The 25,588-nt window shown below is 35.7% G+C and overlaps 2 protein-coding genes across 3 annotated transcripts; one reads left to right on the top strand and one right to left on the bottom strand.

The window, feature by feature from the left end:
* The first annotated feature begins 1,762 nt into the window (after window positions 1-1,762).
* LOC120132993 (protein transport protein Sec61 subunit beta-like) lies at window positions 1,763-11,916 on the top strand. Of its 2 annotated transcripts, none has more exons than XM_039149666.1 (3): window positions 1,763-1,767; window positions 6,381-6,640; window positions 11,906-11,916. In XM_039149666.1, the coding sequence occupies exon 2, from the start codon at window positions 6,383-6,385 to the stop codon at window positions 6,626-6,628; it is 246 nt and encodes an 81-aa protein (XP_039005597.1). In that variant the 5' UTR covers window positions 1,763-1,767; window positions 6,381-6,382; the 3' UTR covers window positions 6,629-6,640; window positions 11,906-11,916. The 2 variants fall into 2 exon arrangements, with proteins under 2 accessions (XP_039005597.1, XP_039005596.1); XM_039149665.1 differs by lacking the exon at window positions 1,763-1,767 and adding an exon at window positions 5,518-5,589.
* Window positions 8,169-25,197, bottom strand: LOC120132992 (CCR4-NOT transcription complex subunit 1-like). The gene is made up of 51 exons (XM_039149664.1): window positions 24,934-25,197; window positions 23,954-24,248; window positions 23,603-23,831; window positions 23,122-23,461; window positions 22,896-23,009; window positions 22,687-22,815; window positions 22,417-22,608; window positions 22,125-22,319; window positions 21,774-21,911; window positions 21,560-21,682; window positions 21,213-21,466; window positions 20,820-20,923; window positions 20,107-20,201; window positions 19,768-19,983; window positions 19,074-19,262; window positions 18,914-18,995; window positions 18,743-18,810; window positions 17,822-17,967; window positions 17,565-17,673; window positions 17,334-17,480; window positions 17,145-17,192; window positions 16,936-17,064; window positions 16,576-16,812; window positions 16,343-16,483; window positions 16,178-16,263; window positions 15,985-16,090; window positions 15,486-15,581; window positions 15,248-15,400; window positions 14,640-14,813; window positions 14,329-14,543; window positions 14,112-14,247; window positions 13,905-14,030; window positions 13,519-13,563; window positions 13,326-13,403; window positions 13,118-13,234; window positions 12,657-12,783; window positions 12,478-12,578; window positions 12,251-12,388; window positions 12,065-12,148; window positions 11,517-11,663; window positions 11,284-11,415; window positions 11,134-11,181; window positions 10,909-11,055; window positions 10,775-10,836; window positions 10,230-10,383; window positions 9,944-10,135; window positions 9,760-9,864; window positions 9,038-9,175; window positions 8,669-8,905; window positions 8,485-8,586; window positions 8,169-8,398 (listed from the first exon to the last, which is right to left on the bottom strand). Exons 1-51 carry the CDS (start codon window positions 25,030-25,032, stop codon window positions 8,249-8,251), a joined length of 7,215 nt encoding a protein of 2,404 aa, XP_039005595.1. The 5' UTR covers window positions 25,033-25,197; the 3' UTR covers window positions 8,169-8,248.
* Between the last annotated feature and the right edge of the window lie 391 nt (window positions 25,198-25,588).

Below are 25,588 nucleotides of genomic sequence, written 5' to 3'. Positions count from 1 at the left end.
TTCTTAAGCAGGATAGTTAACCTAAAACATCATCAAATCAAATCAGTCAAAAATAAATTAATTATTGTTTAATTGTAACTAAATCGACTTTAGAAAAATTCCATAACATTGAATGACGATTGTTAATTAACAAATGATTAGTTGCTAAAGTTCATATCTTACAACCAAAGTAATCAATAAAGGTGTCTAAACGACATCATATATCCAAACTTATGACTATATATCAAGTATTGAACTATGATTACGAAAAAGTAGTAACTATCCAGAATAGTATCGATGTTTCGATAATTTCAGAAAATATTTCAAAATCTTGTGGTATGTTTTTTAATAAAAAATCATTTTTTTCATGAAAATAATTTTACAAATTTATTTTAAACAAATTGACAAAATTATATTGGGCTACAATCTGAGAATTTAAATATGTGCTCTAATACCATTAAATGTAACCCCTTAGACATAGCCTAGGAGTTACAATAGAATCAAGGTGACCATGTAGATCACAAAAATGGCCTACGAACGAAATTAGTTTAATAAATCGTTTTAAAAAATATTAAAAAATATATTGTCAGAAATAGACGCATGGCACATTTAAATGGGATTGAAATATATATTAAACCTCAAACAATAATCAATCGAGACTACACCTCCAATAGCCAAATCGGCCCTATAACAAAATAATCTAGAAAGGAAATACAGAAATAAAGTGAGCTACAAAGCTCAATGTGTCATCTAGATTTAATTAGATAATATCAAAACGCATAACATTCAAGCATAAAGTAATAAACAAAATAATAATTAAACAATATTAAAATTTAGTTATTTTACCAACGAAATACCATAGCAGAAATTCACAATCTTACATTTCCTTTCGGATTAAGAGGATATGAACATTAAATTACAAAGAGATATCCAAAACTGAATACAGAAATCAGAATGAGGATTTAGCCCTTCGTAGAGGATCTCAGTTAGAAACAGGATAGGGATGTTGTCCTCTGTAGAGGAGCCCAACATAAGCAAAAATTAAAATTGGGATATAGCCCTCTAAAGAAGATCCCAAACAGAAACAAAACAGGGATATGATAACATACATAAATAGGACAATGATATAATCTCATACAGAATCAGGGCAGAGATATAATCCCATGCAGAATCATGACCAGAATATAATCTCATGTAGAATCATAAATGCATCAATATACAGATTAAAATTGATGCAACATTAATTAGAAATTGGTCATAACCCAGATAAATGTAACCAGAATACATGTGTGTACAGATAAAATTATAAATCATAACATCATATAATATTAAAGGTATCAAACAGATCAAGGGAACATACCTATATTAGCTAATCGATGTCGACTAAGCCTTACGCTTCCCACAATTGATAGCACTAGGTACTACGAACGAGAACCTTAAAGATAATATCACTCTAAGAATATGTAACCATATAACTAATCAGAAATAAACTATTAAATCACTAAATAACACTTACACATATCTCGAGACAAACAGACCGAATCGAATTGAGTTGAACGAAGGCGGTTGGGATCTATCAGAGAGCGATACAGAGGTATGTGATCACCTTTAGAAAATAACACCAAAAAATAAGTCCAAAATCCCACAATTTACTTAATACAATCAAGACTTCAAGCGATAAATGACGCAAAACAGGGCTTTCTGGTAATAATTTTACAAAACGAACTGCGAAAACGAACTTAGGATGTCTAAAAACATTAATGTATAGGTCAACATAAAAAGTCAACAGTTAACGTTCAAAGTCAACGGGTCAGGTAAATAGGTCGGGTCAAAGTATATCGATTAGGTCAACGGTTCAACCAGTTTGATTAGGTTGGTTTAGTCAAAGCAGATCAATGTCAAATCAGTTAACTAATTGAACCGATAGAAACATTCTCATTCACGCACGGCGGCGTGTGGGGCACGTTAGAGTCTTCTCCTGCGGCCGAAAAATCACGGAAAAAATTTTAAAACCATTTTAAGGAACTGGGAGTAACTTACAAACATTAGTTTTCTGAAAAGATCGACGGAGATTGAGTTTTAACGAAACCCGAGTATTCGAACCTTCAATAGTTGCAAATGATAATGAAGAACGAAAATCCCAGAACATCAAACGAACGGGGTCACAAGACGAATGCAATGATACTAGAGGTATCGAACACCACCTCACGATTGGCGTAGAATCGATGAAAAACCAAAAACAAGGAGAGAGATGTGTGTTAATGGCGAGAATTCTTTTCAAAATTGAAAATTAAGAAGGGGAAAATACGTGGGTAACCAAATACCCTATTCTGATTGGGTAAGCTGCAGAACAAGTCCTCGCACACTTGAGAACTTATGTTCATGCACCGAAATTTCTCGACAATTTAATTTAACCCAATTTTGTGGTGCTACGTGGCCTAGTGGGCCAATTTTGTCCACTGTTAACAACTTTTCAGGCCTTGAACTGGGCCAACGTAAGCCCAAAGAGATTGACGAGTAGACAGGCAAAATGTAAATCATTACATAAATCTTTAGTTGTCCTAGGATTACAAATATAGTGTTGTCCAAAATCATTCTTTTTAGAGTGAATCACGTGGTGTTTGAGTGAGAATTTAAACAAAGTCGAATCTAGTGTTATTACAAGAATTCGTTCATAAATTCAAATTGTCGTACAAAACCAAAATTTTATTAAAACTCGTAATTACAGAAAAAATTGGAAGAACATTTTATTATATGGCATATATGATCCATACGAGTTACTTCTCAGAAAAGATATCATAACAGATCCAAAGATTCAGTTAGAATTTTTTTAAAGGTAAAAATGAATATAATACTGAAAACCAAACATGAACAAAATTTCTTTAAAAACAAGAAATTACTTCCTAAGCAGGATAGTTGACCTAAAACATCATCAAATCAAATCAGCCTAAAATAAATTAATTATTGTTTAATTGTAACTAAATCGACTTTAGAAAAATTCCATAACACTGAATGACGATGGTTAATTAATTAATGATTAGTTGCTAGAGTTCAGATCTTACAACCAAAGTAATCAATAAAGGTGTCTAAACGACATCAGATATCCAAACTTATGACTATATATCAAGTATTGAACTATGATTACGAAAAAGTAGTAATTATCCAGAATAGCATCGATGTTTCGATAATTTCAGAAAATATTCCAAAATCTTGTGGCATGTTTATTAATAAAAAAATCTTTTTTTCATGAAAATAATTTTACAAATTTATTTTAAACAATTTGTCAAAATTATATCGGGCTACACAATCTGAGAATTTAAACATGTGCTATAATAAGATTAAATGTAACCCCTTAGACATAGCCTAGGAGTTGCAATAAAATCAAGGTGACCATGTAGATCACAAAAATGGTCTACGAACGAAATTAGTTTAATAAATCGTTTTAAAAAAAAATTAACAAATATATTGTCAGAAATAGACGCATGGCACATTTAAATGGGATTGAAATATATATTAAACCTCATACAATAATCAATCGAGACTACACCTCCAATAGCCAAATCAGCCCTATAACAAAATAATCTATAAAGGAAATACAGAAATAAAGTGAGCTATAAAGCTCAATGTGTCCTCCAGATTTAATTAGATAATATCAAAACGCATAACATTCAAGCATAAAGTAATAAACAAAATAATAATTAAACAATATTAAAATTTAGTTATTTTACCAGCGGAATACCACAACAGAAATTCACAATCTTACCTTTCCTTTCGTATTAAGAGGATATGATCATTAAATTACAAAGAGATATCCAAAACTGAATACAAAAATTAGAATGAGGGTTTATCCCTCCATAGAGGATCCCAGTTAGAAATAGGATGGGGATGTTGTATCTGTAGAGGAGCCCAACAGAAGCAAAAATTAAAATTGGGATATAGCCCTCCAAAGAAGATCCTAAACAGAAACAAAACAGGGATATGATCACATACATAAATAGGACAAGGATATAATCTCATGCAGAATCAGGGCAGAGATATAATCCCATCCAGAATCAGGACCAGAATATAATCTCATGTAGAATCATAAATGCATCAATATACAGATTAAAATTGATGCAACATTAATTAGAAATTGGTCATAACCCAGATAAACGTAACCAGAATACATATGTGTGTACAGATAAAATTATAAATCATAACATCATATAATATTAAAGGTGTCAAACGGATCAAGGGAACATACTTATAATAGCTAATCGATGTTGATTAAGCCCCACGATTGGTAGCACTAGGTACTACGAACGAGAACCTTAAAGGTAATATCACTTTAAGAATACATAACCATATAACTAATCAGAAATAAACTATTAAATCATTAAATTATACTTACGCATATCTCGAGACAAACAGACCAAATCGAATTGAGTTGAACGAAGGCAGTTGGGATCTATCAGAGAGCGATACAGAGGTATGTGATCACCTTTAGAAAATAACACCAAAAAATAAGTTCAAAATCCCACAATTTACTTAATACAATCAAGACTTTAAGCGATAAATGACGCAAAACAAGGCTTTTTGGTCATAATTTTACAAAACGAACTTAGGATGTCTAAAAACATTAATGTATTGGTCAACATAAAAAGCCAACAGTTAACGTTCAAATTTAACGGGTCAGGTAAATAGGTCGGGTCAAAGTATATCGATTAGGTCAACGATTCAACCAGTTTGATTAGGTCGGTTTAGTCAAAGCAGATCAAGGTCAAATCAGTTAACTGATTGAATCGGCATAAACATTCTCATTCACGCACGACGGCGTGTGGGGCTCGTTGGAGTCTTCTCTTGCGGCCGAAAAATCACGGAAAATTTTAAAACTATTTTAAGGAATTGGGAGTAACTTACAAACGTCAGTTTTCTAAAAAGATCGACGGAGATTGAGTTTTAACAAAACCTGCGTATTCGAACCTTCAATAGTTACAAATTATAATGAAGAACGACAATCCCAGAACATCAAACGAACGGGGTCACAAGACGAATGCAATGATACTAGAGGTATAGAACACCACCTCACGATTGGCGTAGAATCAAAGAAAACCCAAAAACAAGGAGAGAGAGAGTGTGTTAATGGCGAGAATTCTTTTCAAAATTGAAAAATAAAAAGGGGAAAAATACGTGGGTAACCAAATACCCTAATATGATTGGGTAAGCTGCAGAACAAGTCCTCGCACACTTGAGAACTTATGTTCATGCACCGAAATTTCTCGACAATTCAATTTAACCCAATTTTCTGGTGCTACGTGGCCTAGTGGTTTTTTTACCCACCTGGCCTATTGGGCCAATTTTGTTCACTGTTAACAACTTTTCAGGCTCTTGAACTGGGCCAAGGTAAACCCAAATAGTTGACGAGTAGACAGGCAAGTTTGATAGTTACTTTGTTTGGGACTCGAAAATGATGACGTGGCTAAGACTGATTGGTGAATGCTGCGTGGAAGGCCCATCAGTTGGTATTAAAACGGAAGTACAGTCGAAGCAAAGAAGAAATTGGACAGAGCACAGGCAGGCGTCTCCTAAACCTTGCTTCCAAATCACGATCTGAATTCCGAGTCGACACAGGTGAGTCCTGCTTCTTCTATCAGATCTTTTAGTAGATACGTTTGTTTAAGTGATGTCTTCATCTTTTACTCGGATAGATCCATCTTCTGGATTACTTGAATTTAGATCTGCTTTCTCGGATTTGATTCTTTTACTTCGATTTGATCTATCGCTTACTGAAATCTTTGCTCTTGATAGTTAAGTAGGATTTAGGGCATGCATGAACCCTTTGAATTGAATTACATTAAAATTTGATCAAATCTTAAAATTCTGTGGCTGGGAATCTTGTTGTTCGATTGAATATTTCGATTTGGCTTGGAGCATAAAGCTTCTGCAAATTTCTTTGGTTCCAATCAACTATTTTATTTACATCTTTCTTTATATGTAGGTTAGAATAAATCACTGGGGAGCTTTGTGAACTGTGTATTTTAGCCATCTTTCTAAAACTTGTTTCCTTCTGGCTTATTTTGCTGTGATTATTTGTAGTTATTAGTAGAAATGCATGTGTTTTACCTTGTAAATCGTGTAGTAAAACTCAATACTTCTGGGAAGGGATGGGGCGAGACGTCCTGTAAAAATCTCATAAAGTTTAGATATTTTTCGTTATTTTGGTTGTATTTTCTATTGATAATATGTTTTGGCATTGATAATCTATTTTCACCTACTAATATAAAGTTTTGAGTCTGTCCCTCTAATGCTTGGCATTGGCAGCCGTTCTTCACCAATGCTCTTATCAAGAAGTGTGTAATACTAAGTGTTATGTGTAATGTTGTCTAAAACCGGAAGTTGTGAAGTTTGTTGGTTGTTTGCAGAAATGGCAACTGGAACAGCTCCACCAAGAGGAAGTGCGGCAGCGGCGGCAAGTCTGCGCAGGAGGAGAACAACAAGCGGTGGGAGTGCCTCAGGAGGTGCTGCTGGGACTATGCTTCAGTTTTACACAGATGATGCTCCGGGACTGAAGATCTCTCCAAATGTGGTGCTTGTCATGAGCATCGGTTTCATTGCTTTTGTTGCCATTCTCCATGTTATGGGAAAGTTATATTTTGTTCGTAAGGATTAGGAAGTCTTCCAAGTGCGTGGCGAAACAATTTACTTTGTTCTGGTTTTCAGTTTCGCTTATTTCTGGATTTGATTAACCCTGACTTCTCTTATGGAAAATAGAAAGTCCCCAAAATGCAATTTATATCGCAGGATGATAGATATTAGCTTCTCATACTCAATTTCAACTTGAATTATTTATGCTTGTGCTGATTGGAGTTCATGCTCAGTTTATCCGATATTAGTTAAAAAGCATGAACCAATCAACTTCAAGGGTAGACTAATTATTATTAATCCTTGAGATTTTTGAGTTCGAATATAATATATTAAAAATATGAGTGTTTAATCTTTAATTTGTTGAAAATTATTTTTGAATAGGCACTATCGATTAATAAAAAATATAAATTGAAAAAATAACACCTGGTAGAGTCCGTAGCTACTCAAGTCTATCTAGGAAATTATGAACCGACTTTGAAATGGATTATTTACGTTTGAGCTGAGTTCGAATTATCAATGCATTCAGATTCTCTCGTGAGCAGCGCAATTATATTTTCTACTCTTTCCTTGAACGGAATCCTATTTTCTTCTTCGATCGCCTATAAAATAAAGTTAAAGGTAAATATATATTCTCCACATAGTGGTATTTTTACTTGTATCTTTGAAAATGGAAATGATGTTTAGCATGCGTCTTTAATCAAGTTTAGTGGTTAATATACTTTTTCCTTGTTTTTATAATAGAAAATATTTCAATTATTTTCTTACTATTTTTAAATTTTAAAACCATTCAATTAAATGCAATTGTAGCCTTAACCAAAAAAATATACAAATATTTCATATAAAACAAGGCATTTCGTCGTATGACCTCTTTACTTCACATTTGATAGACGGATAAATATCTTATGGGCTTTTGTACATACCTGATTTTTTTTATAAAAAAAATGTATATTGCATTCAAATAATTCATTAAATTAAAAAAATTGACATCAAATATTAATATACGTTTTGTTTTTACATATTTGAAAATAAAAATATGATTAGATTTTAATAAAATTAATTGAAAGACACTTTCACTTGACCCAGATATCAAAGAATTCGAATAACCCATTGCTTCTGGACTCCGATAATAAGCCATAAATATTAAACGGATTTCAAAATTTAAAATAATTAGTTTTGAATTTTACATAAACCATATCTAATCCGCTACAACCTCTAAACTGACTTGTTTTACTAAAATATTAATAAAATTATAAAATACATTTTATATTAATATTTATAAAATAAATTTAAAATCATTTTTTATTATTTATATTTAATTTGGGCTAGACAAGCCCGATGTAAAAACACTCTTACCTGAACCCATTCTAGGATGGGTCACCTATGTAGACAGATCTAATGACTTGAATATCCACCAAGTTGTCCGAGATGCAGGACAAATGAAGAATAAGCGACAACAGACTTTAACTTCAATGGCTTGAGTTGCGAGATGCACAATTGACAAATTCTATACACGAAACTGTACAATAACTACCACTGCAGTGCTTTTTGGAATAACTAGTTCCTTACGGGGAAACTAAAAAGAAGGCCTGATATTCTAAAAACTACAGTTCCATTATATTATGCATTAAAAAAGGAACAACTAAATTCAGTGTGCGCTGTCAGAAACCCAACCAGAAACCATACCCTCGTCCACAGGTTTCAGTCCCCCACATGACCTTGCAACGGATTCAAAGAGTTTTTCAATCTCAGGCGCACACCTGATGAACGACCGATTCCAGAAGTTGTATCTTGGGTTCTGAAATATAAACATCAACATTTTCAATGCATATTTCATACGGAGAACTAAAAATTAAAATCACATCCAGGATAATTTTTTTCTACCTTTATGAGCTCAATGAAGGTAATTAGAAGACCCCAAGGATGAGGCTTATTAACAATCAGCCGTTCCAACAAAACTCTCGTAATTTGCTCCTGTATAATTTCCTGTTGAAGGCAATAGTTTATCCTCTGTCCATTTGAAATGAAATGCAATAATAACGTAATATTATGAAACATAAATTCCCACCTCATTCGCTTCGGCAAACAAGTATAGTAAGATGAAGGAGAAGTAATGTGTGTGGTTGTTTGGATATCGCAATTGGTTGGCAATTGCATTGAGAAACAGATAACGCCCCTCAGTATCAAGGTCCGCTATTAGAGTCTGGAATATATCCAAGGCAGCACTAACCAAAAACACACTCATTGGAGCAATGCTTGCTGTTGACTGTGCATGAGCTACTCTTGACTGCAGTTGCTGAATGGCCTAAAAGCAGTTTTCAACAAGTGATCATTAAATGCCAGATGGAAATATTTTCAGTAGAAACAAGTCGTTCAATATTCTACCCGGTTCCCTATAGAAGGCTTCCATAGTGAAGCGGAAGAAACTGTAGCATACCTGAATACCAACATAAAGCACTAGTGAATTGATCAATGGTACATTATAACGGGTACCAGCTGATGCTGCCTCGCTAGGTGAAAGGAGTAGTCTTTGTTTCAGTTCAGTTAGAAATGTAGATCCTCCTTGGGGCCTCATCTGAAGAGAATTTTTCAGAAGATTTTTAGCAAATTATCTAGAAGGGTCACTTCAAGAAGAGAACAATGGTTCCCGAATCTGAAAATGTAAGATGAGAAACGTTGGCCAAAGTAAACAATGAAGAAACCAAAATGTTTAGGGATGGGTGAGACAGAGGCTAATAAAGCTCAGCATACATTTTTTTTTATAAGAATTGAAGGCCTCGTTAAAAACCCCCTTCGTAATTAATGGAGCTTGGGGAAAGCTCCTTAATCATAGGAAGGAGGAAAAGAGTGCCTTAGGAATTTATTCAACAACATAAAATACATAAGAAACAACCAGGACAACACCCCCATCTAACACAGAGAAACCTACAACACCCATAACCACAACAATCCAAAAACAAATACAGTAACTTAATCTAAACCGACAAAGCAGCACCCTAGATCAGAGGATGAGTCCTGTTTACCACACTACCAAAACTATTACAAGGATTGAGCCAATACAAAACCCAAAGGAAAAACACAAAACCGTACAACAATAAGCCTGCAACACTCAACCGATCCCCTGCAACACTCAGCATACAATTGAAGTGCATCAATTACCTTGAGATACTCATCTACTTCAGCCTTCATCTGTTTTGCTTTAAGAGCAGCATCAACCTCAGAGAGGATGCGAGGGGGTTCTCTGATTTCTGGAAGTAAATCAATCTGCACAAATGATTACAGAATTAATTTCATTGATTAAACAATCTGGAGGTGGGAAAGATCGAGCACGAAAAATTGATACCTTTAAGTTGGGAGTAGATGGATCTGGTAACCTCATATTGCGTGGAAAAGCACTAAGGATAATGTTCCGCATCTGTATGCAGCTCGGAGGAATCACATCACAAAAGGTAAAATGACAATCACACAGGAACTCAGGAAAGTCGTGAAGCAGAACCAGCAGGACCCTTAGTGTGCCTTTATAGAGAAAATGAACCTAAATAGATATATTGCAACAGAATGAGTAGGATCAGCATAATTAACTTATAATGGACACAAATAATGAAATCAGTATTTAGAAAAAGGCAAACCGGTCCACCGAGCTCAGCATTCCTCAAGAAAGGCTCCAGGAACTGGAGCAAGTCTACCAGCAACCGTTGGATATAGGGCCAGCCCTTCTGAGCATGCCCAGTAAGCAATTTTGGCATGAAACTCCAGTGACTGACAAGCTCCAACCATGCAAAGCTATAACAGCAGTGCGGAACAAACATAAGCAATAAGACTGACAAATAGCATCTGCCAGATTGTAAAATTAATGCCAAATATTGATACTCTAAGTTATTGCTTTTCCAACTTCAATCTACTAGATGCAATTCTCAGGATAATCTTCATTCAAATGAACCTTAAAACATTAATAAAAAGCAAGGTTTATGCGAATAGGAAAGTGTATAAACACATCCGAGTAACCATATTTTGCATAGTTAGTTCCGATACACTGAATGATATGTGATAAATATAAGAGTAACAGAAGCCAACTCACTCTAAGCACTTCAGCAAAACTTATCCAAGATAGTAAGAATATGACCATAACTAAACCCATCCTTCACAAGGAAAATATTTAATTCACAACTCTCACCTGAAGGCAGGAACTTTAAGGGGATGCAGAGCATGAAAAGCATTGGCAAAGGCTGTCAAAATCTGCAACAAACACGAGAATTATGCTATTCAATGGAAAACAATCATGACAAGGAATATGCAAACTAATCATACCTGAAAATTCGCACCATCAGGGACAGGGTCCAAGGAACCAAGATCTAACAGCCAGTTAATAAATAATCTGAAATATGGTCTTGGATTAAAAGAAGCTTTCTTATCCTCTGCCTCTTTTTGAATAACTTTCAGAGTCACAGTTAAAATCTGTTCGGCACCATGAATATTGTCATTAAAATCCTAGCAAAACAACATGCATACAAACGAAAGGCAAATAATATTTACCTTGGACAAAAGAAAGAGTTTACTTAATCCCTGTTCCACTGGGCAATACTAAAGAAATCACAAAAAATGTCCAAGTTAAAACATTTGAAAGGATAGGTACATAATGAAAAGAGATTATATTGATATGATGAAAAAATGATATAGTAAGACCTTAAGGATTGACAGCACAAGTTTTGCATAAATATCAATGGCAAGGAAAGAGAGAGTTTGCACTTGCTGAGGTGACTGCAATGTGCCAGAACTCATTCCTTCAGTAGATAGGCAATATGCAACAGAGAGTTCCTAGCAATGAAAGAAAAACAAAAGATTGATTTCAGTCTCCAGTGTTCTTTGGTGAATTTAGATGTAAAAAGGAGGAAAAGGATAGGCAAGGGGGAATTCACCGTGATATTACGGAAAAAGCGCTCTGTCATATCATCCCCTTTAAGCAGTCCATTTTGATGCAATTGTACAATGAAATGATTACAAGGCCCATCATTTGCTCCAAGATGCTCATATATCTGGCACCATTCTGCAAACAACATGGAAACCTACAAAATATTTAGAAAGGAAGTTAACACCAAAGAACTAAGGGATATGCCACTTTTCCTTCCATGCAGGAGTACACAAGATAACATGTGGTAGAGTGCCATTAGAGAGAGAGATGACTTAAGCACGCCAATAGGGATAGTGAAGACTTGCAGGAGGTTTACTTGCATAGGCACTTTCATACATCGGTCACATACAACTATATGAGCTTTTAACGGGCATTTTTGTTAATTAATACAGGTAGGTTTGTATTTATGACACCATTTTTTTAAATACCCTTAAAATCATCCTAGAATTATCGCTCCAACACTACGATATTTTTGCATAGAGATTAGTAGCGAAATCTATAATATGCACAAAGCACACTAGCAATTCCTTTTTAGATCTTGAAATAAATAGTCACCTGCTCCTTGAAGCCGGCAGGGTCTGGTTCTAGTGCCTCTATATTACTATTATCTTCCCTGTTAGCTGGGACAAGACCAGGTGCCTGCTTGAACAAGAATATTTGAGTTAGACATAACCTTAGTATACTTGAGAATTAAATGGGAAAACATGGCATACTTGAGAATTAAATGGGAAAATATGGCACCTTCTTGTCTCTAGACTGCCTAACCTTATCCTCCTTTCCAACAGAGACAGTGGATAAAACAGCCATGCTTGAAGAAGGATTTCTGATCATCTCAATCAAATGCTGCAATGATTCAGGAGATCCAGATTTTGAAGCAACCTGCATGTCCATAACAAGTACGTTCATACCAAAACAATAAAAAAAAGCGGGTGGGGGGAGAATACAAAAGGGAGAACGATGAGACCAACCTTTGCCAACACATCAACAAGATTGTGGAGTTCTGAGATAACTCTGGGTTCATCAGTAACCAAAGTTTGAAGAAGCGATATTGCAAATTCCATGGCAGCTTCTGCATATTTAACTTGATTAGATGACTTTTGTCTTGCAGAAATAAATTCAGTGAAGATGAAATTATTTATATACATACTATTCCTTCCCCCGTCAATAAGTTTTGCCATGTGTACGTTGTACTCCGCAAGGTTCAGCAATTCACTTCGAATAAGACCAACAGTGATTTCTTTGTTGAATTTTCGCTCCTCGTCTGAATATATCACCTGTAAGAGAAAAATTGAACAACCAACACAGATTAAGAGATGATTCCAAACATATAAGGCAGCAATGGACCCATGCAGAATACCATAGCAATAATTAGCAAGTATTCATCACTTAATCTATTTAAATAAAGTGCTAACAAAAGCAAGAGAATAACGAGAAAGACAACTTTTATAGCAGTTCTTGAATTCTCTTTACAAATAAAACATGTTCAGAATCCATAGCAATGAAGTTAATGGGATCCCATAACCAATATTAACAGGCAAACAATGCAACTTGGCTGTTTTATACACCAAGTAAAAAAAAGCCTCATTCCAAATGCGGAACAGAGCATACCCAACTAGTAAGCTCTTTAACAGCAAGCTTGCAAACATCACGGACAGCAGCCAGAATAGCAAGATGGGCACTGACATGAAGACTATTGGATGCATTCTCATATATGCCTTTGAAAACCTGCATATGCATCCAGAAACAGAATCAGTAAAATTCACAATATAAAGAGACAAGCAAAAGATAAAAGTTAACCCAAAAATTGGTAGAACACCTTTTGAGCCACAGCCAGTGCAGCCTCGTCCCTACTTACACATCTGAGTATGATTTCAGGTACCTCAGAGATCAGTCCCTAAAACAAAAATGTCAAGGGTTAAAACATTGCTCAAATGATATAACCAAACAAAAAAGAAATTTAATCATCAACATATAACAAAAATAAATTAGTAGACTAAAGTTAAAAATACCTGGATGTCAGCTTCTCTACCATCAGTTGCCCCCAAACTTTCCAACTGAAATTATTTGACAAAGAGACATATTTTGACAAGACGTTACTTTTTAATAAAGAAAAGTCCCAAGTAGTAAGAGCAGAAGAATAAGATGAATTGAAACAATAGTCTAAGAGGCATCCTCTCATATCTATTGTGAGAAACCATGTTCCCCGTTTCATGCCAGTCTTCCTTGAGAGGAGATCCAACAGTTCTAAAACAATTAAGATATTTCTAGAATGTAGATGATAGTGTACATCAACCACAACAACCGGATAGTGAAAATACATAACAAATTTTCCCAGGTCCCAAAAGATAACAGAACAAATAGCGCAAGAAAGAAAAATAATAGAGTTTCATTCAACCTTCAGAGCAACTATCTGATACTTATCCAATGCATCCCTTGTGCTCAGTGAAGCCTCCGAGATGCTATTTCCAAGACGCTCAGTGACAGCAGATGAAGGTACCGGCTGTTGTGTAAGTCCCAATTCCTAGCAACAAATTGGGAGCATGTGTCAACAAAAATGCTCGACTCTAACAGTACAAAAATCCATCCATATGAAGTCCCTTACTTTTACAGCATCCGTGGTATCCACTGATTGTAATTCAGGGTCAATAGTTGTGGAAGGGAATGAAACATTGAGGGGATCATTTTCAGTAGTCTGCTGGGTAAGAGCAGCTCCTGTGCCAATATGGATTGAGGAAGCACTGAAATAAAAAAAATTATTAGCAAGGAAACCAGAAAGAAAATAAAAGGAATCAAAGGGACCAAAGTTTCATTTTAAACACCTCAAAAGAGCAGCTGATGTAGTTTCAATTGCCTCTGACGCAACATCCAATTGTCCCAAGTTCCCTGGGCCGGATGTGTAACCAGGAGTACCTTGCCCTGATGTTGAACCAAATGTGGCAGTAAGACTAGCTTCGCCAGATAAGCTTGAAGGACTGGCAGATATAGCATGCGAACTCTGGCCAGATTGATTTTGCAAAGGAAGCCGAACAAAGTCCTAAAAGATAAAGAGGACAAACAAGCATGAAGGAGCAACTCTCAGCACCTTCTCAAAATCAAAGCAATCTTTGTTCAAATGGTTAATCAAAACTACCTCATAAACTCGCTGCTGAGAGAGAGACAAGTGACCTGGTTTAGGTCGAAGAGCCTCGGGCACAACACCCACAGAACCTTGCCCATACATGCTTGGATCGAAAAATGTGGGATCCCTATGCTTTCTTCTTAAAGCAAGTTGGGTAGCTATCTCTCCATCAATAGTTTGTATTGCCTATATATTAAAGCCAAGAAGGAAAAGTATAGAGTTAGAACAAAGAAAAATACAAGATTAGTCAAAATGCATTCACTATATGCCAATTTTATAAAAGCCCCCCTTTATGCAGAACAAAACTTCATCCACGCAGACAAAACTACAACATGAATCATGAATTACTATGGAGAAGCCTAGAAACCAAAATCTGAATAAACAGTGCATCACAGAAGGTCCATGGAAACTTAAGTCCTGCATGAAAAACCTTGTTTTTATAGGAGCATTTAGTCACTAAGCACCCTACTCAAGAATCGAATCCAAGAGATTCAAAAAAAATTAACTTACGAACCAAGTTAGGAGCCAATCAATAGACCAAGCCCATTAGTGATACTTAGCATTTAGCTCAATGAAACATGTGTACACAAAGTACTATTTACCAAAGGAAACAATCTAACCTTATCTGTAGCAGCCTGCTCAATCACCGCACAGCCAAGATCAAGGTTATCATTGGTAACAAGCTGAACAGCTTGTTCTAGAAGATCACTGCCAATACTCAATCCCTGAAGTGAACTCCTCAGATGACTTGATATAGAGCCACGTAAAGGTTCCTAGAATACCAAAACAAGAGATGAAAATCATATGATATAGTTGACAAGGTATAGAATAAAAAAAATACAAGATGTAAGATAAAACCTTGCATGTGACATGTGCTAGACTTCCAGCCAAACTTGCAACCATCAAGTGTGCTGCATTATAGATCCTTGTCTCATCCGATTCCATAGCATAATCCTAAATTGAATATGATTGAATTGTTTTAAGACAGAATAGTTATTGAATGTCTTGCTCAAAAAGATAGTTTTAAGCATTCAAAGATGATTCCCAAGCATTTCAGAAAGATGCATGGATTTCCCTATAACTAAAAGAAGACGATTCTAAATCATATGAACATAGAAACTTGAAAGAAACGATATCCAATGATCGCGAAAAGAAACAATAGCTTTATATGGATAAAAAAGAGAAACAAATTGAACTCTAATAAGAACAAACACTAGAAAATAAAGAAAAGTTTCATTGCAAGGACATATTTATTAAAAATAAGCTAAAAGCAGTGGAGCTATTATGAAGAATGAAATGTATTGAATCGAGTTAAATGTGTTTGGACTTGAAGTTTTATTGTCTTGACCCTTCATACCTTTAAAACAAGCTCCTTTGTTGTTTGAGTTGCTATAGAAACACTGCGCTGAACAATACCAGCTACAATCTCTTTGATAGCTCTGTCCATTGACATTGGAACTACCCTGCAGCACATTATATGTAGAGTTCATCACCAAGGCACCAAACAATGGATACAACAAGCAGGAAGCAATATGGTGACAGCACAAAACCTCTGGAAAGGCAAGTGCAATCCTAGAGAACTGAGCTTCTGATTGATAATAATGTGAGTCCCAATGTTAGGAATTGAAGCTGACAGCTGCAAAGAAGAAAAGGATCAACAATCTAAAACATTATAATTCTTAACATCAAAGAATGAAAACAAAAAGCGACCATGCCTGACTAACAGAAAAGGGTGACGGCAATGGAGTGGCTTGAAATAGCCCTTGTGCAGAAGGAAGCTGGTCAGACAAGCCTAAAGCTGCGAGTTTCTCATCCTCCGTTAATGCACCAGAAGAAAGACGCAAGGGGCCAGCATACTAAAACAACTCCAAGAAATAAAATATTAACACATGTAAACTGCTAAAAGCAATAGCCACAAAAAAACAGCAACTACTACAAAACCAAAGACCTGAGATGGCAATTGTGTAGGCCCGCCAGAATTAGGTGGACTAGCACCCTCGAGAGATAAATCAGCATGATTAAGAGGAGAAACTATTCCAGATTTTTCTGCAACCATTGAGGCTTGGGATGCCCCAACATCTTTATTAGAGAAATCCGGGTTGCCCTCAAGTTCTCTTTTACGATCCTTGAGAAGACAAGTTGGTGCAATGTCCTTCATATCCACACTAAGGTTCTTGAATAAAACCTACAATACCAAAGAGAAAAAGGCAGGAAGTTAAAAGATTATCAAACTTCTGTGAGGGAGGCCTCAATATTGAAGAAAACAAGACCTCGTATTCATATGCATGGTTAAAATATATGACAATACCTCTATGTCAAATTTGAGATTCATTTTTAAGTTTGGCATTGAGTAAATCTCAGCTAGCAACGCCAGAATGCCCATGGTCCAGGGATTTGGGGGTTGGTATGCCAGACTGTTTTGACATGGCTCAAGAATCTGCAAAATGAAACAAATTTATGAGAATACCAACTTAAGTTCAGCACAAGAAAACACATTAATTTCATAAAAAATCATACCTTTGAAGTAAATGGGATAACTGCAATCATTAACCCCTTTTCATACGCCTGAAAAAAAAGCAAATATAAAAGGATAAGTTCAAAATAGCTGATGGATCATTACTAGACCAGATAGTGCTTAATGGACATATAAAAAACTGAAACCAGTTTGTATACTCAAATAGAAGTTTAAACTTTGGGAACAAGTACCTCTATAATCAGAGATTTGGGATCTATTTCACGAGCTCTCAGAACTTGATTCCGGCCAATTGTTAACTTCCCAAGCCAACTACCCAGATTTTTTAGCAATGAACGCTCTTCTGAGCTTGATTTAATAAGCTCTGACCCCAATAAAACCTAAAAACATATGAAATAATGAATGTTTTTTCTGTTACTTGCTCAAACTATTCAACATGGATAAATGAAATGAACAATAGAAACCTTGCAGTTCTCATATGTAGCCTGGATGATCTCTTTGGTCAAAGCCTTCGAATTAACTTTGTCAAGGAACTTCAAATACAAATCATGAAAATTTGGCTCAATGCTTGCTCTGAAATAAAAATAAATGGAAAGTTAATTAAGAGTACGAAAAAGATAAGCAGGAAATATAATGAAAACACAGTTCAGTTGAACAATCAACTGCATGCCACACAGAAAGAGGCATGAACATTTATGTTCTAGAAGGTATCAAGTTTGACCTTTTCATAACCATGTACTGGGCAAACCAAGGATAGTACTGTTCTTTCAATATTTCGGTGAACTCTTTCCCCTTTGCTTCAAGATTTGTAACTGAAATATTATTGATTATAAATGATATCTTGTCCTGAATCTCAGATGCAGGAGCCTGCAAATATAACAGAAAGAAATAGCAGGATTATGAACCAAAGGAACATTTTAATGAACCAAACTTCAACATTCCATCATCATCATTGGGTGGATTAATAGTCTGTTTTAATGGAAGGGAACTGGAACAAAGAGTTTAGCTTGTTTGGGAGTTTTTGAAGGGAGGGAAAGCGTGTGGAGGTGAACTAAATCCCTTCATCCAATCACGTCTTTGACACCCTCCATTTGGGATCATTTGAGAGTCAAAATATTCCTCTTTAAAGCTTTACACTGTCTGCTTTTCTCCAATTTTATTTTAACAACAGTTTAACCCATGGTAAAATGATAACATCACATTAACTCACTACTTGCTCAACCTTGTCCTCTCCAGAACAAGGAAATAGGAATGTACAATCTCCTAATTCTGCCCAGTTGCTCATTCCATCTTTACCTTCAGACTATGGAAGCCTGAGCCAGTTAGGGAAGCATATCAATGGTCCAAAATTCAAAAATTCTTATAACCATACCAGATTGGAATTAATTACTAACTTAAATGTCCGACACTTTCATCATAGCATATTCTAGATCCGTTTCTTTCAAATCAACCAGCCCAAGACAAAACTACATATGATTAGATAGATAACATCATCTATGATGAAATATGAATTTTAATAATTTCGGTGGCATTCATTGCAGGAGCAGGAAACATAAAACAATGATATGCATGTTGATTAAAAAGAGTAAAAACAATTTTCCAGAAACAAATTGAATGGGAGTCAACAATAGTCATTAAATACCTCTATGGGCTTCTCTCTCCTCTCAGCAGCAGCAATTAGTGTTTCAATGTTCAAAGCAGAGCCAAATCCTGTATTAAAAGCAAAAGATTGTTGCACAAGCTTGTAAAGATGCCCATGTTCTATGGAAGAATGTAAATAAAACAACTCAATGAATCTATGGAAAAATATTACTAGTAGAAGTAACGCTGCGAGAAGAACGAACAAAACCCAGAGAAGCAGACAGCATAGACGAACCACCGACTGCACCTTGCGGCTGCAATTTTGGGAATACTATTAGTTGTAGGAAAGAAATTCCACATACATCACAATACAATACAATCAAGAGGCATACTTTCTGAATGCTAGAAGCATCAGTCAAGGAAGCAACTGGAGGCTGCCCTACAGAAGATAGCAGTGGCTTCACATCATTAGATGATGCGGCAGGGGCTTTATGACGGTCATCATGAGAACTATCATGTCTTGTAAGCTGAAGTGGAGAAGAAAGTTGTGGCCCGGGCTGAGCAATGCTAGAGCTATTTAACTGAAATGGTGACTCCAAATATTAGAAAAAAAACTCGGCAATAACTCAGATAACAGAAACAAAGGATAACTCTCTAACTAGAAAATTCTAACACAATGGCAAACAGATCATTTGCATGTTAGAATATTTATCATTTTAAACTTCACCAGCCAAATATGTTTTACTCCTTTTCCTCTTTAATTTGGCAGCACCCAATCAAAACCATCTATTTTTTTAAAATTTTTGACATTTAAATTCATGGATCTAGTAAAAAATGATCTTCAATACATGCTACAATGGGAAAAGAATCAACTAATTGAACAGCTAAATTGTTGAATCACTGTATCATATCCTGGTGATCTCTTAGATGGAAACCAAATATTGATATCATTCATAGGCAGCAAAAATGGTAATATTTATTTATTATAGTCAAGTTTACATTTATCAACACAACTATTCGTCAATTTAAATTGAACTATATGCAACAAAAACAAATACAATTTTCCTCCACATTTCCTGGGGTCACCTGAGAGGAAACCTGGTGATGAATAGAAGGATTGTTGCTCCCATCCGACTCCAAGTGTCCTGATGAAATCCTGACAAGAGCTCGTTCAATGGACGCAACAATTTCTGGATGAGTTGCACGCAGGGGAGATATCTGTAAAATATGGTTACAATATTGTGGCCACTCAATCAAACGATCCACAAACTGCTCCAAGGCCTTGGTTCCAAACAAAAACATCTGTATATGCAGATAGACCATCAACAATTCTAATACAACCAATTAAATAATTCCTCAACACCTTCATAGGCAAGAAACCAAAGATGAAAGAGAATAGAAGACTAATGCTAAGAAATAACTAACTTTTGAATCTGTAGGTTTACGCAATGCATCTAGAACACCACGCAAGGCAATTCCAAGCGTTAGGTGAGTTACAAGTTGCTGCTTGATGACAGAGCCTGAAAATTCCAAAAGCATGAAATAAGTTAGAAAATTAAAAAGTGGGAGCTTGATGAATGAACCTAAAATTTATCCACAACCATGGCTTAGCAAATTGAACTAAATAAAAGGATGTGGACACTGTAGACTAAATAACTAGTGTTTAGCATAAAGCAAACATGACAATCAAATTATTAGCACCCACAGGGACAAACCTACGTTGTTTAGCTCAAAACACTAAACTAGTGTTTAAAATAAAAAACAAACATGACAATCAAATTGTCTTTAGGTCACTAATAATTTTGAAATCATTATAATTAAGTCCTTGCACCTCCAAAAAATTTGCTGGTTTAATTATGTTTTAGGACCCTTTCAGTTTTAAAACGAAATTATATCTTGACTTCCAATTTTTCTAGTTCAATTACTCTTTAAGACCCTTCAATCCAGGCTCCGTTCCTGAGCACCCATATGGTGTGTACGTACTTTTGTACACATTATCCACATTGATCATGATTACATGCGTCAGGACTTCACTACAAATGGTGAAAACCTTCCACACGCAATAAATATCTAAATTTGCAGACTAAAATGCATGGATAAAAATCGGTATATTAGGATTATCTTGTATAGTAGCTCACCAAAGAGAACTGCAGCAATTTTGAGCTGTCTTTCGGGATACTTGGGGAAAAATCGGTATTCTTCAAAAAGATTCGCAATCATGCACTCAAATATCACTTGTTCCCTGTTAATAATAAGCAACCCATAAAACCTTCATGTTTTAAATATGAAATTTTCTTGTAAATCCATAAAACAATGTTAAAGCAGAATAGCAGATATAGAATGTGAAATAAAGAGAAAATTTGCTCCATTGACACAAAAAGATAACAAAAATCAACCAGATGCATGGAAACTGGGACAATCACATAACCTATTAGGAATACCCATAGGCAAAATTGTATACAAACAAAGCTGAGAAAACTTCTCGAGCAATGAAAGCAAAACCTAGGTAAGGTACAGAAACAACAGCATACCTTCTCACAGAAGATTCCTTGAATCGTGCTAGCATTTGAACCATAGCATCAGTGGTCAACTGTTCAGAAAACATTTGATGGAAGTAAGAGTTGGCTTCTGCCTCAATCTCATCTCCATATCCGTCAGAGGTTGAAGACTCTGTGGTCCCACCATTTTGCAACTTTGGAGTAGAATCCATAATTGCCACATGCAACCTTTCAATTTCCTCGAGAAGCAGAGTAGAGGCTATCACCCCAGTATTAGCTTTAAGGATCTGCACAGGGTAAAAAAATGAAATGCAGTTAGTGTTCAAATAAAAACACACAAGTCATGAATCACAAGAACAATCAACTAATAGAAGCAGAACCTTGATAATGGTAGAACAAGCTTCCAAATAAAGACTTGAAACAGCAGTTGCATGACGGAAAGGTTTGGCAGAAAACTCTTGTGACCCACCAAATTGTATCTCCTTCAAGAATCTTATGCACTCCTGAAAGTTGCACAAAGCATGTCAGGCAAAACATTCTTAGGACCAAATTAGCTTTTGTAATTAGATAGGTTGCAGAAGGACCCGATATTACCTCCAAAAAATCATCTTTATATATATCCAGGTTACCACTCAACCACTTCTCAAAATCTATGACCTCTTTCCTGGAAGCAAGGACTGCTAATCTAATGCCAGAAGGAAAAGGCATCATCTCCAGCACTGATGATAAAATCTGCAAAAATAAATAAGAAACAAGAGAAATTACAAACATAAATATAACATATAAACAAAAATCCTGAAGTATTTTCTAAACAGAATATCAAAACACTATTGAAGAATGCAAAAAGAGAGAGAAAGGAGGAACAATGCGACATTATCAGCAGTCTGGTGCAGAAAATCCAATGTGACACATAAGGGAAGAAACATCAATGAAAATCCAAATTACCTTTGACTCTTGACAAACTTCCAAAATTCTAATCATGCTGTCTGGCTCAGTATTCTGTACTTCTACAAATCCCCGCAAAACAAGATTAGAGTTCACATTCCAAAGTTGAAGTATCAAACCAGCACCGAGAGAATTTTTAATTATTATTGGAAAAACTGCAGAAGTGACATCATGCTGGAGGAGATTATATGCGGTCTGCAAGCATAAATGCAAAAATTATAAACCAAAAGTTGAACATGAAAAGAACAAACATCGGACAGCATTATCTCATATTGATATTATGGACATTTACATTAACATGTGCCATCCCAAGAAGCAGAACTTCAGGGCAGTGTTTTAAGGGATAGTCAAGCATTGATCGAACAAAACTTGTGTGACCCCTTTCAGCTAGTTGACATAGCACATCTAAGAGGTCAAGACACAGCCAGGCATGATTGTCATTTCCAAGGGGAAGCTTATGGCCATGCACTGCATCCGTATAGGCCTGCAAGTCTGAACATTATTCCTGCTGGAAATATAGGGACAAGAAGAAAAGAAAAGAGTACACTTGTATAACTCTTACCAGTTTCCTCGAAGAATGGGGAAAGGTAAATACTTCTGACACTGCTGATACAGCATATCTTAGAAAAGATAGCTGACCTTCAATATTCTTCCACACAGATCCACAAATGGCATGGAGTGGAAAGGGGTCCTGCACAATGAATAATCAAAGAATTAAAGCAATACAAGAAGCATACAACTTCACGTGTACTAAAACACAATCAACAATACCTGGCATGCATGTCGATATACGGACATGAAAAAAATGAACGCTGCCTCAGTAGGAATGTAGAACCCATCATGATCCAGGTTTTCAATAACTCGTATCCAGTTGGTATCAGGAGCCTGTATTCAGCATGCATTACAAAAATAAAGAAAATGTGTTTCTTAAAGAAAGGGATACTAGTAAATCAAATAGCAACAAGAACCCCAGAAAGCAAAAAAATGTATTACTCACAAGTTGCTTTATAGTTTTTATAAGAACATCAATATTCCAAGAGCTCAATGAAGGCAAATCATATGTTGTGTGGCAACCAAGGACCAGGCTAAATGTTGAAAACGTTGTTTGGTTGTCCTCAAGCCCAGCATAGGTGAAGACAATTGTGCCAAGTATTCTAGATATGGTCATCTCTGTCAGAGGTAAACAAAGAGATAAAATCTCTTTGCAGTGTGCAGCGTCAACAGTGCATCCATAACCCAGTTCCTTGATGATATCTGCCATACTCACTTCCTTCTCCATTTCTTCCAAAAGAGTGTCAAAATCATTTTCTCCAGATTCATTGAAGAAATCCATATTCCTGAAGAGTAAAAAAATGGGCCAAAACATGAATTATCAAAGGATGATTAAAAATGTTAACAGACAACGTGACACTGAAGCTTGCATGAGTAACTGCAGGTTTAGAGGAGAAGATGAAGGAGCCTGATGCAAAAATCAGCACCTTAAGAAATTATCCTCGCGTAATTCATCTGAAAGTATAGGAGTTAAAACAAACTGTGCGGCGTTATTGGCTTGAACTAGAGATAACATCTGCATAAAGGAATCTACATGCTTGGAAAAGGCACCAGAGCATTGGAGGAACATAACTATATTCTGAATTTGCTCAGTAGAATCAAAAGAGGCAGGATTGGAGTGCAATTCCTCAACCTGAGCCATACAGAATTTCTTCCCTAGAAAAATGTAAAAGCTTCACTTTCAGCACTCTGATCAGCAGTGTGTAAGAGCATAACTTAACCTGATCAAGAGTAAATCCATTTAACAAACCAAAGCACATTCAAACAATGCAACTTACCACAGATTCTTGTATCAGGGTTTTCAGAATCAGATAAAGCAAGACCAACGCCAATTTTTTCAGACATGGAAAATTGCATGGATTTCGAGAAATTATCCAAAAAATCCTCACTGATATCCATACTTAGCGACTGACAGAAGACAGTACAAAAATTTGGCTTCTCCATTGCGTGTCTAAAAGTTGATGCTACAACTTGCTCAAATTGCAAGTTCCTTGAATCTGTCTTGTGAGAGTTCAAGCAGTCCAAGCAAGTCTGCAGCACCAGAATGCTTCCCTCAATGCCATAATCAATGAACTGCCAAGAAAAAAACCAGGTCATATCAGTCGGCATGTTATCCAGAAACTTGCATAAATTTGAAAATAATAAAACAAAATCCCCCATCCCAGCCTGCTAGATATCTCTTTTGACACTGGAAAAAGGACACAAATCTAAATAACTTCACTTTTCATTGTTAGATATGCAGCAAAATTAACACAACTGGAAATTGGCTTGCTTGGCTTCAAAAGATCAATAATAATTTTCCCTAACTCGTGAACTTTCAAATCAAAATTTATTTGGGAAGCAAAAAAATATGAGATACCAATATTGATAATAAAATTATAAGCGATAAATTTAGTTTGCAACGTTAAAGAGTTTTTTAAAGGAAAAAAAAGTAGAAATTCTCGTGTTCAAGTAAGATTGTTATCGAGCTTCCAGTATCTTAGATCTTAGTCTCCCTTTACATCCGTGTACATATATTCCTATGGATAAGACAGAACCAATCGAACTAATCGAACTAAAAAGTGATCAATAAATGAGTTAAAACGAGATCCAAACTCAATACAATTGCAAAAGCACATATTAAATCGAACGATGACTTCTGCAAAATTTTTAGGGCTTTTGGAGTGACAGGACAAATCATTAGAATTGCAACAAAAGGAGATGACGATCGGCACATCTGACTACCAAAAAATGATAAAAATGATAAATAAATAAAAACCTGGCGGAGCTCTCGAGAAACTGATTCGGCGTTGGCTTCGGTCAACGACTGGAGCAGAAACCAAACGTGAGTTGAGAGCGTGGAGGAAAGGTTGAGCATGATTAGGGGAGACGAATAACTAGGGTTTTCGCTGGAAGTCGCCAGTGGGGGGAAATGATAGGGATTGAGAGTGTTCCGGTGGGAGGGCACCCGAATCGGAGGAGACAGAACCGTTTGAGAATAAATTAAAGGATCGAGTGCTGTTTGGATATTAAGAGTTTGCACTAAAGTTTTCTGTGTCTAATTGCTATACGGGTGAGGCACGCCTCAGTGTGGCGTATATCACGGCACTCAGCAGCAGGTAGTGTGTGTAATGGGCCCAGCCTGAGCTAGATCAAATTTATCTAAGATATTTTTTTTAATTGAAAATTTTTCTAAAATATTAATAAACTTTACCTTTATCCTATGTCGAGTAAGTTTAAAAAAATATATATCTTAACTTAATTCTCATTATATTAAAATATAGGGTAAAGTATACAAATAGCTCACAACTATAAGGTACTATTTTATTAAGTCTCATAATTATTATAAGTTATAAAATGATCCCCTAACTATACGGTACTGTTTTATTAAGTCTCATGATTATTAAAAATTACAAAATAATCTTTCAACTATA

Source organism: Hibiscus syriacus, unplaced genomic scaffold (genome assembly GCF_006381635.1).
Source record: "Hibiscus syriacus cultivar Baekdansim isolate YM2019G1 unplaced genomic scaffold, ASM638163v2 tig00110570_pilon, whole genome shotgun sequence".
Classification (NCBI taxonomy): Eukaryota; Viridiplantae; Streptophyta; class Magnoliopsida; order Malvales; family Malvaceae; genus Hibiscus; species Hibiscus syriacus.
The sequence above is the reverse complement of the archived record's forward strand: the minus strand, read 5'-3'. Positions and strand labels throughout refer to the sequence as shown.

Bases quoted from the DNA above. Each gene is read 5' to 3' on its own strand.
- LOC120132993 (XM_039149666.1), top strand. From the start codon at position 6,383: ATGGCAACTGGAACAGCTCCACCAAGAGGAAGTGCGGCAGCGGCGGCA.
- LOC120132992 (XM_039149664.1), bottom strand. From the start codon at position 25,032: ATGCTCAACCTTTCCTCCACGCTCTCAACTCACGTTTGGTTTCTGCTC. The intron at 23,010-23,121 runs GTGAGTAATACA...TGCTGAATACAG, and splicing joins TAAAAACTATAAAGCAACTT to GCTCCTGATACCAACTGGAT. The intron at 19,984-20,106 runs GTTAGTTATTTC...CTGCATATACAG, and splicing joins GTAAACCTACAGATTCAAAA to ATGTTTTTGTTTGGAACCAA.